The following is a 17,873-nucleotide window of genomic DNA, read 5'->3' as shown; positions in this document are numbered from 1 at the left end:
AGTACGAAGTACCGCGCATGTATTCATAATGCAGAGTACAGGTATAATGCATTGCTCGCTCGCTGATCACACAAGTCTACCTATGTATAACAGATTACGCTCTATCTATATCACTAATACGCATTACACCTCCCGCGTCCGCAGCGGCACCCGCGCCATCTCGATCTCCGTCTCCATCTCTAACCCCGACAGGCTCGGGAATCGTCGGCTGAAGTTCTCCTCCCAGTCTTCGCCCCCGACCGTCGGCGACGTCACCGTCGAACTACCGTCCTGGCTCTCCGCCGCCCCAACTCGCAGCCCCTTGGGCTTGGGTGGTAGTGCCGGTCGCGACGAACCCGTGCGCTGCGACACCGCATATCCCGTCGACGCCGTCTCCTGCCGCGACAGTCCGCGGGGTTCAAATCGATCCTGCACCGGCGATGCCGCGGCTGGCGCATGCCCCGAGCCAGTCACCCGCGTGTTCACTCGTGTGTCCGGACGCGCCTCCGTGGGCTTTGCCTGCAAAGCGGGGCTGTCGTCCGTGTACCGCCCGTAGCCCGTAGCCGTCTTGGGGGGAGGCGGCGCCCGGTTCGACTCGCTGAGCAGCGACTGCACCTTGTTCTGGATCGCCTGCGACCGGGACCCGTCGCTGCCCTTCCAGCTGCCTGTGCTACCCTCGGCCACCCGCCGACGGTACTCCGCCGCTGCGCTGGCCACTCGCTTCTCCTCCTGGGAGAGGCGTCGCCGCTCCAGCTCCCGCCGCATCTCCGGCGAGATGTCTTCGTTGTCCATCTCAATCAGGTCGCTGGTCGGCTCGGCAGTGACCTCTGCCGCGGGCAGCATCGGCTTGGGAAACTCCTCCGCCACGGGGGACTGCACCTTGCTCTCCGGGTTGCTCTGTTCAAACCGCCGGAATGCATCACCAAACCGTCCCGCGAACAGCGTCTTCGTGCCCGATAGGGACAGTGTCGACAGACTTGACCGTTTGGTGTGCTTAGCGGTGCCGCTGTACCGCTTCTCGCGCTTCCGGCTGCTTTCCTCTTCCCGCGCCCGCAGATAATCCACGTCCGACGAGATATTGCGGTCATACGGCTGGTCCGTCTCCGTGCGCGCATGTTGCAGGGGCGCCCCGCCGTCATACGAGGGGCGCGGCAGGTCGAGCGATGAGCGCGCGCTTTCCGAACCGCGAGGCATCTCGAAACGCGCCCCGGCGTGCACTGACACCGGCCGAGATCGGCTGTTGGCCGACTTGGACCGGACTGGCTCTTCGACGTCGAGATTGGTTGGCCGGAGCCCGTCGAGCGACGGCCGCGGCGAGGCGGACAGGTCGGAGACGCGATCAGCCGAGACTCTCGGGTTGGGAAATGAGGAGCTGGTGGGCGACGGAACCTTGCTCTGTCGGGCTGATTTCCGGTCCGTCTCTGCCGTCCACGGCTGACTGGACGGCCGACGTTGATGGTCGCTGGCAGGGAATTTGTAGATGGGGCGGCTGGACGGCTTGGACTCCAGTCCGGGCGTCGCCGGAGGAGAAGTCATCGTACCCGTCGAGACCATGGCCGGCTTCTGCGGAACGGGCTGGTAAAGGGGCACCTGGGGTCGGGAGTCCTCGCGGTAGGTCTCAACCATCTCGGACGATTTGGTCTTGATTGGAGTCGGCTGGGGCCGACGTTGAACCGTTGGCTCGGACGCTGGCTTGGAGATAGGCTCGTTTTCCGGCGAGGGACGCTTGGCGAATGCGTCATCCGCCAGAGCGTTGGTAAGTCGCTGAGCCAAATCCTCGTCTTCAGCTTTCGTACCGGAGACGGTGGGCTCAAAGTCGAACTTGCCCCCTTTCTCGTGCAGGATCTGGAACTGATCCAGGGAAGGGAACCGGTTCGCGAACTCATCCGCAGTCTCGCGCTGTCGGTTCCCGGCATCGAGGACAGCAAAGGGATCCGCCGAGCCGCGGAATGGGGACGGACTCGGCTTGGCGGAGCTGTGCTGCGACTGGCTCGGTCTGGTTGGACGACCCCGTCGCATCGGGGCGATCTCCGGGATGATCTGCGTCTCTTGCACCGGGGGAGAAAACACGGCGCCCACCTGCGGCGTTTCGGTCGGCGAGGGCGGCAGTTCCTGGTACCGGCGGGCTTCCGACGTCGAGCGATTGGCGTAGATCTATCACAGTGAGCCTCCACCTTGCATCTGCCGGGCCATAACTTACATCACGGATCGGGACATCCTTGCCCTGCATGTGGCAGATCTCGCGCACCACTTCGAAGATATTCGGACGCTTCTGGGGGTGCTCTTTCAACATCCACGCTGGACGGGTCAGCATGGCTCCCACCTCGCATGGAGATTCTTACCAATCAGCATCTTCAAACGGTCGGAGAAGGGTGGGTAGCTAGGAAACTTGTAGCTTGCATTCAGAATGGCCATCTGCCCCACCTCCTCGAACGGGGTCGTATAGTAGCATAACTTATAAAGAAGGACTCCCAGAGCCCAAATGTCACTCTTCTCATCGATAGGCTGCTTTCGATATACGTCAATCATCTCCGGACTGCGGTACTGTAGCGTGGTATGGCGCTGGACGTCGTCCTCAATCAGCCGGCCTTCCGCCGCGGACGTGGCGGCCGGGCGCGGCGGCGCTGTGGAGCCAAAGTCGCACAGCTTGTAGAGAGAGGTGCTCCCCTGTCGGGAGATGAGAACGTTCTCGACCTTGAGATCCCGGTGCAGCAATGGCGGCTTGAGGTAGTGCATGCAGGCGACACCCTCCGCCACGTCGGAGAAGATCTTGATGATCTCCGGCTCGGTCAGGCGGTTCTGCAAGCGCGTGTTCATAAAGTCGATCAACCCACCGCCGGAGCAAAACTCCATGAGAAGAAAGACTTCGTATCCGCCGCCGTGTAGCTGCGACGCATGGGAGTCAAAATAAGTGACTATGTGGCGGTGTCCCTTGAGCTTCTTCATGGTTTCCACCTCGGTGCGCATGTTGGCCAGGGCCGCCTTGTCCGGAACGGCCACGCGCTTCAGGACCGCTCGATCAGAGCCGTCGACGGGCTGAGGCAGGCGCACGACGTAGACGTGGGCGAAACCGCCCTCGGAGAGGTATTTCTCGACCACGACCCGATGACTGCCGACCTGGACCTTGGTCCCGGGTAGAAAGGTGCCGGCGGGGGCGTTGATGGCGGCCATGGGGTTGTAGACGGGGACCGGATGACCCGCCTGGGACTGGTAGGACATGGTGGGTGGAATGGGACAGGCCCTCGAGGGGCACGAGAGTGATAGTCAACGAGACGGACTATGGCTGCATCAAAAGGGAGGTTGGCCGGGGTTGGACGGAGGACGACCGAGGAGAGGACAGTTGGCGGCGGGGAAGGGGGGGCGGTACCTGAGGAGGCCAGGGGTAGGTATGGGGTAGATGGTGTAGAAGAGGAGGGGGGGGAAGTGAAAGAGATAATTTTTGGAAACCAGGTGGAAGGAGATTGAGGCAGCAGCCAGCAAAGCCGGATGGATCAAACTGACCAGCAGCAGCAGCGCAGCAGGCGACAGGAATGGCCAGGAGGGATGGACGCCGTCGGTGGCTGTTGCGTGGAGTCACCGCCTGGCAGTACGGCCGCTGGAAGGCTGAAACCCGCCCCTCGGCTGCCACCCACTCGGCCGCTGACAGGAGAACTGCTGGAGAGAGAGAGCCCCAATGGTTACTTCTCTCCACCTCGAATGACCTCAATCCCCCACCGTGATCACTTGGTTCCTGGAGATCACGGGGCGGTATCGCGATCACCCGGCTGCAGGCTATTCGGTCTAGCCATGCGGTATGACTGCAGTGTTAAACTGACTTTCCTAGCTATCTGACTCGGATGAAGTGTCCATCGGGCTGATATGTCCAGCCCACTCCAGCCTGTGATGCTCCTTTGTGTCTGCCTCAGGTATACACAGTGTGTTATCACGTGACTATGTATGTCTTACCTAATTTCATATCGAACCAATCCGCAACTGCGGAGATACCCACCAATCAGCCACGGCGTTGTCCCCCGCGCGATGCCCCAAAGAGAGAAACCAAAACAAACATTGATCTGCGGCTTCAGTCTGCCGAAGCAAACGGCCTCTATCGCAAAGCTGCAAGAACGAAGACAGCCGTGGTTGACTCTAGCTAACCGCACTGATCCTTCGGCCGACCAGGGATCCAAATAAGGTTGTGCGATCCCAGCCGGATTCGCGGCGGATGCTTGTGCTGTATAGACTTCCGCTGGAATGTGGACGTGCTACATTAGTAGTTTAGTACATACTGAACACATAGATCGTCGACCGGAATCGCAAACGGCCGTACAATTTGGTATCCAGCAGCCTGCTTCAGAATGTAGTCCGCAGCTGAAGTAAATTCCATGGATAAGTATAGCCTGTCAGCCGTCCGGCCAGTCACCGCACACTGAAACCCAGCCATTGATATCCCCAACGTCAATTTCCCACCATTCCATCCCCTTTCACGGCCACCTCAGCCAGGTTACACAGACTGCCATTTTTCATCCACTGATCGGACGATCGAGTATACATACTATAGCACGGAATTAGTTGCTGCGGTTGCTGTGATTCCCGTTAGCGCTGGATGGCGATAGCACAACCGACTACTGACTAGCCGTTGTCACCTTCCTTGCCGCCGGCGATCCTCCTCTCATCCCACGTCGCCTTTTGTTTCTCTCTCCCTCTATTTCATCGTGTCGCCTCTTATTATTGTCTCATCCAGGTGAGTGCCCTCTGATCTGTTCCTGATCGATCTAACGCATATCACTAATCCAGACGCGCTGGATCCCAGCGCCTATTCGATATCACCTTGAACATGTCGCCTCAAATGCCATTGTTCTCACAATAGCCAAACCACCAATCCTATATATACATTTTATAACCCATCGAACAATTATTCCTAACAAAACACAATGGACGGCCCTCCTCCCCCTCCCCCTCACGGCGAAAACCCCCACACCACCCAGGGCGAATACCGCAAGACCTCCGACCTCCCGCCGGGGAACTACGATATTTTTATCATCCCCCCTCACTCTGCCGGCTCCGGATTTCTCTACCTTCCCTCACTCCAACCCCAACGCAACAGTTTCATCGCCGGCTGCGTCTCCACCTTATTCGTCATCCTGCTATGGGTTAACCTGTCCCCGATTCTGAAAACATGGTACGTCCTCATGGTCACAAGCGGCAGCGGCATAGGCATCACGGTGCTGGCCATCGCAGTCGGTGTCGCCGGTTGGGCGTTTGGTGTTTCACAATCAGGTTCTGGAGGTGGCCGACGGCCAAATTTCGGGTTTAGCAGCGGGGGTCCAGCGGGTGGACCCCCAGGCAATAGCGGGGGCGAGTACAGTCGGGGCCAGTACGGGGCCCAGGGACAGGGCCAGAGCCATCCCGGTGGACAGCAAGGACCGCAAGGGCAACAACAGTACGGGAACAACTTCAACCCACCCCCCGGTGCGGGTAATTATAGCGGGAATCAGTACAGTGCCGGCGGTGGGCCCGGAAGTGGACCGCCCCCGCAACCGCCGCCGCAGGCAGGCGGATCAAACAAGACAGGTTCGTCTGCCACCGGCTCTGAAAGCAAACCTCAGAGTGGAGCTGATTGGGAGAAGGCCCGTGAAGAGACCCGGCGCAAGGAGGAGCTTCGCCGCAAGATGGAGGAGTTCCGGCGGAAGCGGGAGGCCGAGCAGCGCGAAAAGCAGAAGCAGCGCGAGCGCGAGGCCATGGAAAAGGAGCTGCGCGAACGTCGAGAGCAGCTCGAAAAGGAAATGGCCGCCGCTAAAGAGGCGGCCGCCCGAGAGGCTCGCGAACGTGCGGAGCGCGAAGCAGCCGAGGCCCGGGCTAAGGCCGAGAAGGAGGCCGCAGAAACACGAGCCAAGGTCGAACGAGAAGCAGCGGAGGCTCGTGCGAAAGCCGAGCGAGAAGCCGCCGAAGCACGCGCCAGAGCCGAACAGGCCCGCGTCAAAGCCGAGCGAGACGCAGCAGAAGCGCGTGCCCGAGCGGAGAGAGAAGCCGCCGAGGCACGCGCCAAAGCCGAGCAAGAGGCCCGAGCAGTTCGCGAACGAGAAGCCCGGCGGGCAGCGGAAGCCCGCCAACGAGAGGCGCGCCGCGCCGCGGAAGCCAAGGCCCGCGCGGAAAGAGAGGCCGCGGAGGCCAAGGCCAAAGCGGAGAAAGAGGCAGCCGAAGCCAAGGCCAGAGCGGAAAAGGAGGCCGCGGAGGCCAAAGCCAGAGCAGAAAGGGAAGAGGCGGAGCGCAAAGCCGCGGCCAAGAAAGAGGCAGATGCCAAATTCGCCGCCCTCAAAGAGGCCGCCGCGAAGAAATACGCCGAAAAGAAAGCCAAGGACGCCCAAGAAGCAGCCGCCAAAGAAGCCGCCGCCGCTGCCGCCAACAAGAAAGCACCACCCAACACATCCATCCCCCGCAGTCCATCTCCCAAGAAACCCGCCTACACCCGCACCACTACCACCACCACCGACACAGACAGCGCATACACAACCTCCTCCTTCCGACCCCAAGACCGTCCCCGCCGTCCCTACGGCGGTGCCTCCTCCGTCTACTCCGATTCCTCCTACGCCCCATCCCAATCCACCGCCCGCACCACCCCACCCCCATCCAACCGCGGCGCGTACGAAACCAAAGACCCCGACAAGATCGTAATCAAGGGCGTCTTCGAATTCAACAACACCTTCGTGCGCAGCCCCGTCGCCCAACTCGTCTCCGGCCAAGGCATGGTCAGTGACGGGCTCGTCCTGCGCATAACAACAGAAGGTCTTTTCATCGACGACGAAGTCCGCGGTGTTGGCCAACGTGAATGGGACATTAAAGCCTGGACCATGAACCTCGTCGAAGTCTGGTGTCCCCAATACGGCAACAACCAACGCCAACCTCCTAAGCCACCGCCCGGTCCTTTCAATCGTCGCTCGAATGAACCTACCCCTGAAGAATCGGAAGCGTTCTTGGGTAACTTGTTGAAAATGTGTAAGAATACGTGCCGATTATCTATGGGAGGGGGTGAGGAGCAGCGCATACTTCATGTGCTGAGGGCTTCAGTGAGGGATCAAGAAGGGAAACGGTATGTGTTTGTGTTGCAGGAGACGGAGGGGTGGAAGGTTGCGATTGGATTGCAGAGGTTGAGGAGGGGGACGTTGTCGAGGGCGTTGGGGGTCACGGGGCTGGGGGTTAATGAGAGTAGGATGATTTTGTCGGGGTTGGGATATGAGTGATGCTTTTCTTCTCTTTTCTTTATTTCCTCTGTTTGTGTTTTATGATGAGATTGTTGTTCAGATATCCCTATGTTGATATGATGCGTGATGTATATACTAATGACTTCAAGTTGCTGTTGTACATCTTCTCAGTAGTGTAGTGTAGTGTAGATGACACTCTAGATCCCATCCCATCTACCTCTATACTCCAAGCATCTCACGACTTATCAAGTCGACTAAAAACCATAGCTAGGTGCTAGTCAGTCCTTGTATGTCAGCACATACCAGGTAGGCATTCTATCCCATGTACACGACCCCTTCACTCAGCAAGATACCCAACTCCGTACACATCCACACCCAGTCCACGAGGAAAGAAACGAAAAAAGATGAATCACCCACAATTCCCCGAGTCTCTCCTCGACTTCCCACCCCACGAAACCTTCCTAAACATCTTCGTCCAGCCTCCCCCCTCCTCATCCTCATCCGCATCCCCCTTCTCATTTCCACCCTCATTGCTATTCTCCCCCTCACCCCTGAGCTCCAAACTAAACCGACTGCTTCTCGTCCGAGGCACAAACATCATAGTGTAATCATGATAGTCATCGATGTAATCATCCTCTTCTCCCTCTTCCACAACCCCTTCCCCTTCCTCCCCGCCATCATTAGTGTTAATGTTGTGATTGTTGTGATTGTGGTCGTGGATGCTAGTAAATACATCCCCATCCCCATTTCCAAACGTCATTCTTGGCCCCGAACCAAGCCGATCACTCCTCCTTCTCCCAGCAGGAGACATAGGCGATGTAGTAGTCGACATGGAACCGAAAAACGCTCCGGGGTTGTTAATAGGATTGGTGGCTGTTGTGCCGCTCCCGCTGCCGCCACTTCCACTGCCGGATATCTTCCTTCCCTGGGAGGATTTTCGGCGGGAGGAGGATCCGCCGGAGCCGGAGGCAAAGGAGCTTTCTAATGTGGAGGTGGGTTTTCCGCGGAGGCGGGTGAGGAGGATGTGGATGGCTGGGATGCAGGAGCAGATGAGGCCGAAGCCGCCTTCGGCGTTGCTGGTTGGGGGTTAGCTTTGGGGGAAGGGAAGAATGGGGGAAGAAGAACATACCCCGACAATAAAATCTTCATATAGATAATTGTCGAATCTAATTCCTGCTCCTCTTTGATCACCAACACCAGTCGGTATAGACTGAACCCCACGGCCAATCCCCCTGCGCCTAACATCAGTGCGACTTTACATTTCTTCAGCATTGAGAGTCGTAATGGCCACATGAGGAGTAGTGGGAGTAGAAGAATGGCCAGGTCAGTGATGACGCTCATAATAGCGTCGGCGAGCAAGATGGCGGATTTACTGAGACATTTTGTTTCGAGGGTCGGGGAGAGCCAGAACACCGAGACGGGAGTGCAAATGAAGACTTTGACGAAAAAGATGATGATGTAGTAGACGACGGTGGTGGCGAGAACGACGCGAACGCTGATGATTTGGCTAGGGCGGAGGACGAATATGCGGGCGAGGATAGCTAAAAGGGTGATTTTGGCGGAGAGAACCATAGGAACATAAAGGACTGTTAAGACATAGAATATCTGGGTAATTCATTGTTAGAGATGGTCTGAAGAGAAGGTGAGGGGAGGTGCCTTGTAGATGAGAATTGTTTGGGAGGGAGTCAGGGTTGGCAGGGGTTTGCTGCCGCCGAGAGTTGCAACTAGAATCATGAGTTAGTCACTTGTATCAATCAATAAATGGGAGGGATGAAATGTACAGAGAAGAGCTAGAATGCAGTAGGCTGTAAAGAATATCTGGGAGATATTAGCACAATAACGATTTATAGAAGAGAAGAATCGCTGAACATACCCAAGATAAAAAGCAGAATGCTGCAAAGGTCAGCGAGCGCCATTGTAATCAGAATAAACGCACCATCTTCCACATTGATATGATGCTTGTAGCTCACGGCCACGAGTAATCGCAACGCGACGAAGGCCGACACCATCGCCAGACACAGGATCTGGGTGACCAGGCTGATTGTCCGGAGGTATCCATAATCCTGCTCGGGCATCCTGCCGACTGACTCGATGGGTGGCTCCTCGTCTGATCATCAGGACGAGAGTCGCGATCGGCGACCTGGGGTTTATCATGGAGTCGAGGGTGGTCGCGTTGTCTGGTTGCCGACGTCATCATCTTGAGATCGACTTGGTCCATGCAACCTTAATAGAGGATCGGGCGGGGGTGGCATTTCAGCCTGGTTTGTGCTGGGGCTGGGCTTGGTGATGGAGGGATGGAGGGATGGAGGGGAGAGACAGGAAGAGAGAGAGGGAAGGAGGGGTGAGGAGTGGCCCTGGACGAGGGAGTTTGTCCTGCCCGGGAAGGAGCGAGGGGCCGCCACATTCCCGGCGGCAGGCATCGGATCCCAGCATGGATGCTGTCAGCCTGTCACAAAGGAATGAGATCTCGATGGTGCCTGGGCTTCGGGGCCTAGCCAGAAGCCACCAGATGGTGGCGTTCAATGGCTGGACTGCCTAATGTAGGACAAGGTGAAACCATGTCCGGAGGAATCCGTAGATTCGGAGTCGAGGACAGATGAGGTTGCGCGCATCGCCCCACCGAGCCAGACTTGGACTCGGAATCATCTTCCGGAGGGATTGATTCGCGGTTCAGGATTGATTTGATTACTGCTCGAGCATGGAGACTGTAAAATACACACATATATTCAACTACTACACCCAGAGCCATCCAACCATCAATCATAGTCATCCCAGGTATATAACGCCTAATAGTATCAATCAATAACACACGCCTCCGTCCACGACGGATGAGAAAAGAAACAAGCAACGGCACCATGTCTATCGCGTCATTCTGTCATGCGGGGAATCAAAAGCTGACCAACTTTTATGCACGCCGTCTAGAAGGGGAATCCACCGGGGAATCCACCGCCACGCTGACCTCCTGCATGCGCAAAGCCGCCGCCGCCGTTCATCATGTTGAAGAGCACGCTGGGGTCGATGTTGATATGGGTGCCTCCCATACCCCCCATGCCGCCCATACCACCCATTCCGCCCATTCCTCCCATACCACCCATGCCACCCATGCCGCCGAAGCCTCCTCCGCGCGAGAACATGTCGGCCGGGTCCATCAGGTCGTCGCCGTTGTCGTAGGCAGCGCGTTTCCTACTACCGTTAGCACATGTCAGATAACAGAAGAATTGCCCATAGGACTTACTGAGGATCGATCAGCGTCTCGTATGCCTCGCCAATCTCCTTGAACTTCTCGTCGCCCGCCTCGCCGTCCCGGTTCTTGTCCGGGTGGTACACAATGGCCAGCTTGCGGTACGCCTTCTTGATCTCCTGCTCCGACGCCTCCTTCGACACCCCAAGAATCTTGTAGTAGTCCTTGCGCTGTGCCTTCTTCAGCTCAAACTCTGCCCGCCGGATCTCTTCCTGGATGCCCTTCTCAGCCGGGTTCGTCTCAGCCACCGCCTTGTACTCGCGCACGGCTTCCTCCCAGTTGCCCGCGCCGCCGTACGCCTTGGCCCGCATCTTCTGCGCCTTGACGTACCCAGGGTCCAGCCGCAGGGCCTCGGTGCAGTCCGCCACCGCGCTGTCGAACTCCTTGAGGTTAATGTAGGCTTGCGCCCGGTTTTGCAGGATCTTGGCGTTCATGTCCTTATTCTTCGGATCCACCGTCAGCGCCTCCGACCACAGCTCAATCGCCCGCCGGTAGTCCTTGGCCTTGAACGCCGTGTTGCCCTCTTCCTTGGTGCGCACCAACTTCTGCACCGTCCGCAGCAGCTTGATCGCCACCTTCATGTCGGGATCCAGCCCCAGGCACATCTTCAGCAGCTTCAGCGCCTGGTCCGTGTCGCCCATGCCGTAAAACGCCCGGGCACGGATCATCAGCGCATCAGGGTCCTGGCTGTTCTCCCGGAGCATACCGATGGCGATGTCCTGGGCCTTGCCAAACGAGTTGTCGTTGCCCATCTTCAACTGCGCCTCCGCGGCCATCAGCGTCCACTTGCGGGGCTCCTTGACTCCTTGGCCGAGGAGCTGACGGGCCTGGTCCAGGCAGAAAAGCACCATCGAGACTCCGCGGTCCTGGGAGAGGGCCTCCTCCGCCTGGGAGACGAAACGGAGCATCTTCTCGGCGGCCGCACGGTCCGTGGCGGAGGCCGGGGGCTCGATACGGGTCAGCACATCGAGGGCGTCAGTGGGACGGCCCAGACTGGTCAGGATGCGGGCCTGGCGGTACATGATCTTAGTGTTGGTGGGGTCGAGCACGCGGGCGCGTTCGCAGTCCTCCAGGGCGGCCAGGTATTTGTTGGCCGCCATGTATGCAGCTGCCCGGTTGGACAGGTAGACGGACGAATCCGGGCAGATCTCGAGGGCTGTATGGTTCGTGTTACTATGGCTGCCACGAGACTACTCAGCGGGAAAACCTACCCTTGTTGAATTCCTCGATGGCGCGGGTGTAGTTTCCATCCTTGAAGAACTTGTTGCCGGCCAGCTTGAAGGAGTCGGCGTCGGCGGTGCTCCCATTGGCCCGGTGAGGGGGCGGGGTTGGACTCTTCTCAGTATGTGTGCCATTGGCGCCGTTGGTGGCGGCGGAGGGCGAGCCTAGGCGGGGGTCGTTCATGTCGACGTCCATCGAGCTCCGGAGATCATCGCGAGCGGCAGCCATGGCGGATAAGCGACGCAGCTCGTCGGGATGGAGATTGAGGGGGTGAAAGTTAGGGTCGTGCGTATACCGATGGTGAACGGCGGAAAACGACGAGGCGGACCGCGGCACCGACGACGGTTTCGTCCGGACAGAGGCCGACTTGGAGGGGGTGGAGGTGGACCGACTGTGAGTCGGACGAGATGGTTTGCGAGGGATCGACGGGCGCTGCACCGGCGTCGGAAAAGACTGAGTATGGGGGATAGGAGGAGGAGGAGAGTGTGAGTGTGAATGTGAGTGCGAGTGAGAGTGGTGGCGAGAAGGAACAGAGTGAACGGTGTTCGCCCGGTGAGGGGGAGGAATGGGCCGAGTCGGAAGTGAGTCGCCTTTGATGGACGCGGGGGACGGGGTTGCAGTCGCAGAGTATGGAGGAGGGGGAGAGGAGAAGAGGGGGTCGGGTGAGAAGAAGGAGAAGAGGAAGAAGAAGAAGAAAGAGGAGAAGGAGAAGGAGGAGGAATAGATTTAGTCTTGGAGGAAGAAGAGGCAGATTTGGATTTGGCGGAATTGGATTTGTGACGAGAGAAAAGATGCGGGAGCCCCATCGCCGCTGATTGGTCCGCGCCGATCGAAGGGCAGCGAAGGCGGTGGAAATCTTTCGGTCCGGGATTCCTGATAGCAGCTCAGTAGCAGCAGCAAGAGACCCTCGCGTCGGAGATGGCGGCGCTGCTCTCGGTCTTCAGCTCGTCGAGTCTTCTTCCAGTCCGGCGTTTCGTCAGTCTCGCTCAGGCGCGCATGGTGTGACGCTGCAACTCAGGGATCAGATGCCACGCGTCAAGTCGACCGGATGATAATGACGGGAGGAAGAAGGATGATGCTGATGCTGATGGCCACACGGCGGACTACCCAACTATCGATCACTGTAGGAGGAAGGTGAAAAGTTCAACGGCGCTGGCATTCATCTGTCAAGCTACGACTAATTAATAGTCTCCATCCAGACGGTTCCAGTTGCTCGAAAATTCCAGTGGCTGGGCCCCGACCATCACCTGCTAGCGTCGGCGGTCGTCGAATCCCAGCGAGGAGTCCTCGTCATGCGAGTTGCCAACAGCAACAGTCGCGCTGCCAATTATTCCCCATCCAATCCACGCCTCGAGCTGCCAACGGCGGCCGCAGTTTGACAATCTTCCCACTAGCCGATCCAATGTGGTTATTTGACACCTTTCCATCTTCTTATCACCGAGTCCGACTGCCCAAGCCGGGGCCACCGCCATGCGTGTGCGTCCCAAGTCCACCTTTACCTCAACCTCATCCTTGCCGGCTCGCTCTCCCGCCTCCCATCGACACCTGCCTTCATCCTTTGTCTCCCCAGCATCGGGCGCTGCTCCTATTCTTAGAAGACGGCCGCCTTACAGTAACTCTTGCAACCGTAATTCCGCCTCCGTATTATCAATGATACTTGCCACCTCCCTCGTGATTCGGACTTGCTCTTTGGTACACATGCGGATCTGCGGTGCAATCAAGGCCCCGTGGTAATCACGCGAAATTCGTCGTAGTCTTGACTGAATGATTCGATCAACCTGGGCTTCATATTCGTCGAGGAGCACCTCCAGCTCACGCCTTACGTGCTCCGTGCTGCCTCGAAACACGGCGGTAGCTCGGCTGTCGGCCACCTGCTGCATCAGCGTCCGAATTCGCGTTAAGCTTCCTATTCCTAGGACGACGAGCAAATTAGAAAGCCACCGGCTAGCTGTGACATATACTCACCAGTCTCCGAGGCACACGCCTGATAGGTTTGCTCCAGTTCTTGGGAAATAGCCTCTGCAAACACCCCAAGGATGCGCTTTCGTTCCTGAGCGATGAATTTCTCGACCAGTGAAATTTGCTCACGCATTACCTGATGACTGGCTTCAAAAGTGCTCTGTAATCGCTGTCGAGTCTCACGGGCGACACTTTGTTTAGTAGAATCGATAGCTTGTAGGTGAAATCGCACCAAGGCTGCCTCGAGTTCTTTGATCAAGCTAATGTTGACCTGAGGAAGTAGCTCAGCGAAGGTTCTATTGCAGGTTAGTTATATTCATGACGCATGCAGATAGCAAACACACTTTTTCCAGCCAGGACCAATCTTTTCAAGCATCGGTCGCGCCCTATAAACAATTAGTCCGTGTGAACCTGTGCAGAGGGCATTTCTTACAAGTCTCGATTCCAATCCTGCATCTTTGGTCAGCTTCACTCACCACATCATCACAAAAGAACTTACCAGGCCGTGAAATACACCCCGACGGCGACAGATGGCCTTGTAGGTATTATATCGGAATCCGCCAGCGCCACCCGGAGCATTCCAATGAGACACAGCTTCAGGAAACCCGCTAATTGCACTACGCGACGCTCGGCCTATACCCTTATATTAGTTTGATTCACGGGTACCAACACAGGACATACCGAGCTTATTCAAGATATTGTCCTGGAATATCTCTCTGATGGCGCTCTTGGACTGGTTTTCAATCGTTTTCATAGCCTGGGAAGTCAGCATCAAACCAGGAAAATTTAGAGATAGACATACTTCTGCTAACACTTCCACAACATTTTCAAAGTCGGCTTCAAGCTCCTTGACCTTCTGTTCGGATGCCTTGCCCGAGGCCGAGCTCACCGAAGACCACAATAGCATTGACTGTAGGAGCTGGTTCAGTTGGGTCAGGAACCTCCGGGACGAACCCTCTCTTGCCTTCTCGGTGAGTTTTAAACAGTGGCGTTGAAGAAGCGGAATTTCCGTCTCCTCCAATTGGGAAAAGCCACCGACAACCTTCACCATGTCAGGCCGACCGCGAAGACCCTGATATGCTCGAGTCGACACGCAAAAGACAGGTAAATTCTTCTCCAGTTCTTCATAATCTTGAGATGGAGCTCGGGCTTGGGCTTCGGTGTCGTCGTCTTCTGCTTCTTGGTCCATACTCTGAACCTCTAATGCAAAGTCACGTTTGATCTGAGTTTTAGAAAATTTGTTCCTCGCCTCTATGCAAGACCTCAGAATGCCATGTTCCATCTCTTTCTTTTCTTCCTCTAGCTGCCGCAGCTCCTTTGCTTTGTTCTCAACCTGCTGATTGATATGCTTTCGCTGAGATTGAAGTTCTTTGCGTCGAGACCTGAGCTCATAGAACTTATCCTTAAGCCTCTCGACCTCTGGAAGCTCTGTGCCATCTGTATCTTGGACGGTGGGCGTGGCGAGGGTGTCGTTCTCGGTCTCTCCTGCAGGTAGCTGTGCACTGTTATGGGGCTTTTTTCTCTTTGGGGTTATCTCCGACAAATCACAGCCGAACTCATTGCCAGTCAGTCGTTCTTCAAGCTCCTCGCTCTCCTCCTCGAGCCATTCCAGCTGTCTCGAAACTTTTTTCTTTGCTTCCTTGAGTTCTTCAATTCCGTCCTCCAATGGCTTAGCTCTGGCCGGTAGTTCTTGGAGCTCATTCATTGATGGTAAGTCGAGTCCCAGAGACTGGATGACTTCCACCGGGGCAATGTCGTCAGTTTTCGTACAGATGAATGTGATGTCGTTGAAGGCACATTCCATTTGCATCTGCAGCTTGTAGTTCTTCCCGAGCAAGTCACGGGCGACTTTGTCGTCTACGGCACGATTGATGGGAGCCACGATCCAATGGGCAGAGCAGCGTCTCATGTATTCCTCGGCGACAGCCACTCGCGCTGCATTCGAGTCAAAAATTCCAGGAAGGTCAACCAACACAGCACCTGTCGCCAAAGCCGAGGCCCTAGTGTAAATTCGCACCACACGCACAAGTGGCCAAAGCCCGATCCCATGGTCGGATGTATCTGACTTGCTGGTAGAGTCCGCCTGCCCAGCAGCGTCCTCCTCCTTTTTAGCAGACTTCTTTGGCCGACCCCTTTTGCCCTTGCTGTCGATATAGAATTTCAACTTGGCTGAAAAGGCCTTGGAGTCATTTCCTTCGAAGCCAAGTGTCGTTCCAAGGAGCTCTGAAACCCTTTCGTTTCCCAACAGATCGGCGACAGAAGCGTTCAAAATGTCCTGGGGTGTCATCGTAGGGTAAACAGATTTGATCTTGTCAAGAGCCACTGCTGCATCGGAGTCCTTGGGAATCGCCCCTCGAGCGACTTCCTCCTGATGGTCACGGATCTCTGCAAACAAAATCTCCAGCTCGCGCTCCCACTCCTTCTGCTTGATGAACTCCACCTCCGCTCTGTATTTGCTCTTTCCATCATTGTAGGAAATTTCCGTGGCCACAGCGGTAGAAGCACGCATACAGTCCGTCGACAAAACATTCTTCTCATCAAGAATCGCATTAATGAGTGATGATTTTCCGGCCCCAGTACATCCGACGACCCCAATGATCACCTTCTCCGTACCGGCATATTCCAGAGTCCGCACAATTTCAGCCTTCCAATCCCTCTCAGCGCCCCAGGCAACCGATTCATCCAAGACCGCGTACAGCTTCTTCAGCACAATGGTGCCCTTTGTCACGGCGTTCTCCAGAGCAGTAATACCTGGGTTTTCGGTGTCCGCGATATCATACTCCGCTGGAGGCTCCTCGACTGGGTCCGTCATAGGAACATCCTCATTAGAAGGGTCAGCCACCGGTTCTGATTCTCCCTGATCAACAACCATAGACTCTGTGACGACATCATCGCCACCCCCCTGCATGTCAGACAAAACATTCTGGTCAGAAAAGACAGCAAACCCTGAACCAAACCCATCAATGAGAACTTTAAACTCGGCAACTGAAACCAGTCAGACAAGATTTTCAAGGCATGGCAAGGGGCATACTCACAACCAACGCAAGAAATCGTCTCAGCAGCCAACTGATCCATCCCCCCATAACAGCGCTCATACAAACTCTTCACGAAGCCCTCATAGTCCTTCTGCGCCTGGCCATGCACCCTGGAAAGGTACTTCACACGCTCGATGTACACATCCCTCAACTTAGGGGTGACGCTCGACCAGGAACCCTTGAAGTCAGGACATGGAGGTGCTGTTCCTATCATTAGTTTTAGTTTCCAGAAATAAGAGAGTAGAGCAGTCACCATCTTCCTGTCCTTCCCAGGACCGCACATGGCGAGCAGTCTGCTCAGCCACATAATGCAGCTCAGCAAGATGTGAGACATCCAAGTCCGGATCTCGGGAGTGAGACCTTGGTCTGAGGATCAGGTTTTCCTCCATCTTGGGAGGCTTGCGATTACTCTAATTCTTTCGAAGGGAATTGAGGTGGCTGGGTGGAATTGAGTTTGTGATTAGGGGCCTATGATAGATAAAGAAAAGATGACGGTGTTCGGGATGAGGAGCACAGATGAGTAGAGTAATCAGTGTGTTGTGAGACGAGAGTGAGAGTAACAACAACAAAGGGAAGGCTGTCTGGGGTGACGGGGCTCGTGTGTTATCATGGTCTGTTCATTCACTATGTTCTCTGGTTTCTCTTTAGTTTTCTTCTTTTCTTGGGCTTTGCCATGGTGACGGGGGTGGGGGGGTTGTGTTGAGAGGGTGATGGTGTTCGCTGAATGAAGGGGGGGTTTTCTTATCTCGGTGCCGAGGTGGAGGGGTCAGGACTGTAGGTATAGTATTATATGTATGGCTTGGGAACGAATACAGCAGTCATGATATGTACAACTATCACCATGAAGAACGACATCTTATAGCAGAGGGTATTCTCAGAGTACAGATGACTGAGGACGGTGATTCTTACATAGGTAGGCAGGCCAACATCAGGAACGAGATGCACGCTGGGAGGAATTGTGGTCTTGCAGGGGGGTGAAACGGGCCTGTGGCTATCTAACTACCAGAACCTCCTTCCCTCTTTTCCTTGGCGTGTTTGGAAGCCTCCGACGACAACTACTTGGCAAGGGCTTACAAGAACAGAGAGATAGTATACAGAAAGAAACCTTAAAGCCAGATAAACTTATAATAATACAGTCACAATTCTCTCTACCGCTTTCTATATCCATGATGGTTGTATTAAGTTCCATGATGCTAGTCCAAGTAGCTGACCAGCAGCTAATTGGGTTCATTCTGTTGTGTGTGATGTTCTGAGCTGGAC

General features: G+C 56.0%; 5 protein-coding genes across 5 annotated transcripts; 1 reads left to right on the top strand and 4 right to left on the bottom strand.

The window, feature by feature from the left end:
- Positions 1 to 35: 35 nt before the first annotated feature.
- On the bottom strand, positions 36 to 3,462 carry BO94DRAFT_530516 (putative serine/threonine protein kinase). Its single transcript, XM_025610687.1, has 4 exons — positions 3,347 to 3,462; positions 2,322 to 3,262; positions 2,180 to 2,277; positions 36 to 2,133 (listed from the first exon to the last, which is right to left on the bottom strand). The coding sequence occupies exons 2-4, from the start codon at positions 3,196 to 3,198 to the stop codon at positions 124 to 126; spliced, it is 2,985 nt and encodes a 994-aa protein (XP_025472542.1). The 5' UTR covers positions 3,199 to 3,262; positions 3,347 to 3,462; the 3' UTR covers positions 36 to 123.
- A 1,148-nt stretch (positions 3,463 to 4,610) lies between these two features.
- Positions 4,611 to 7,334, top strand: BO94DRAFT_136324 (uncharacterized protein). Its single transcript, XM_025605697.1, has 2 exons — positions 4,611 to 4,699; positions 4,769 to 7,334. Exon 2 carries the CDS (start codon positions 4,890 to 4,892, stop codon positions 7,194 to 7,196), a length of 2,307 nt encoding a protein of 768 aa, XP_025472541.1. The 5' UTR covers positions 4,611 to 4,699; positions 4,769 to 4,889; the 3' UTR covers positions 7,197 to 7,334.
- Positions 7,335 to 7,381: 47 nt separating this feature from the next.
- Positions 7,382 to 9,345, bottom strand: BO94DRAFT_136249 (uncharacterized protein). Its single transcript, XM_025605696.1, has 6 exons — positions 9,094 to 9,345; positions 9,031 to 9,050; positions 8,939 to 8,975; positions 8,814 to 8,881; positions 8,287 to 8,762; positions 7,382 to 8,233 (listed from the first exon to the last, which is right to left on the bottom strand). Exons 1-6 carry the CDS (start codon positions 9,230 to 9,232, stop codon positions 7,567 to 7,569), a joined length of 1,407 nt encoding a protein of 468 aa, XP_025472540.1. The 5' UTR covers positions 9,233 to 9,345; the 3' UTR covers positions 7,382 to 7,566.
- Positions 9,346 to 10,075: 730 nt separating this feature from the next.
- Positions 10,076 to 11,847, bottom strand: BO94DRAFT_541877 (DnaJ and TPR domain protein; the record flags this gene model as incomplete). The annotated part of the gene is made up of 3 exons (XM_025613066.1): positions 10,076 to 10,340; positions 10,393 to 11,554; positions 11,610 to 11,847. The coding sequence occupies 3 exons, from the start codon at positions 11,845 to 11,847 to the stop codon at positions 10,076 to 10,078; spliced, it is 1,665 nt and encodes a 554-aa protein (XP_025472539.1).
- A 1,379-nt stretch (positions 11,848 to 13,226) lies between these two features.
- BO94DRAFT_562395 (uncharacterized protein) lies at positions 13,227 to 17,002 on the bottom strand (the record flags this gene model as incomplete). Its single annotated transcript, XM_025614284.1, has 9 exons — positions 13,227 to 13,531; positions 13,585 to 13,874; positions 13,923 to 13,964; positions 14,012 to 14,034; positions 14,078 to 14,211; positions 14,260 to 14,335; positions 14,381 to 16,563; positions 16,614 to 16,814; positions 16,867 to 17,002. The coding sequence occupies 9 exons, from the start codon at positions 17,000 to 17,002 to the stop codon at positions 13,227 to 13,229; spliced, it is 3,390 nt and encodes a 1,129-aa protein (XP_025472538.1).
- Positions 17,003 to 17,873: the final 871 nt, after the last annotated feature.

The sequence above is a fragment of the Aspergillus sclerotioniger genome (assembly GCF_003184525.1).
Source record: "Aspergillus sclerotioniger CBS 115572 chromosome Unknown BO94scaffold_2, whole genome shotgun sequence".
NCBI lineage: Eukaryota > Fungi > Ascomycota > Eurotiomycetes > Eurotiales > Aspergillaceae > Aspergillus > Aspergillus sclerotioniger.
Note: the sequence above shows the minus strand (reverse complement) of the source record. Positions and strands in the feature narration are given on the sequence as shown.

Bases quoted from the DNA above. Each gene is read 5' to 3' on its own strand.
- BO94DRAFT_136324 (XM_025605697.1), top strand. From the start codon at position 4,890: ATGGACGGCCCTCCTCCCCCTCCCCCTCACGGCGAAAACCCCCACACC.
- BO94DRAFT_530516 (XM_025610687.1), bottom strand. From the start codon at position 3,198: ATGTCCTACCAGTCCCAGGCGGGTCATCCGGTCCCCGTCTACAACCCC. The intron at 2,278-2,321 runs GTAAGAATCTCC...TGACCCGTCCAG, and splicing joins CCGTTTGAAGATGCTGATTG to CGTGGATGTTGAAAGAGCAC. The intron at 2,134-2,179 runs GTAAGTTATGGC...TCACTGTGATAG, and splicing joins AGGATGTCCCGATCCGTGAT to ATCTACGCCAATCGCTCGAC.
- BO94DRAFT_136249 (XM_025605696.1), bottom strand. From the start codon at position 9,232: ATGCCCGAGCAGGATTATGGATACCTCCGGACAATCAGCCTGGTCACC. The intron at 9,051-9,093 runs GTGCGTTTATTC...TGACCTTTGCAG, and splicing joins TCATATCAATGTGGAAGATG to CATTCTGCTTTTTATCTTGG. The intron at 8,882-8,938 runs GTACATTTCATC...TCATGATTCTAG, and splicing joins CTGCATTCTAGCTCTTCTCT to TTGCAACTCTCGGCGGCAGC.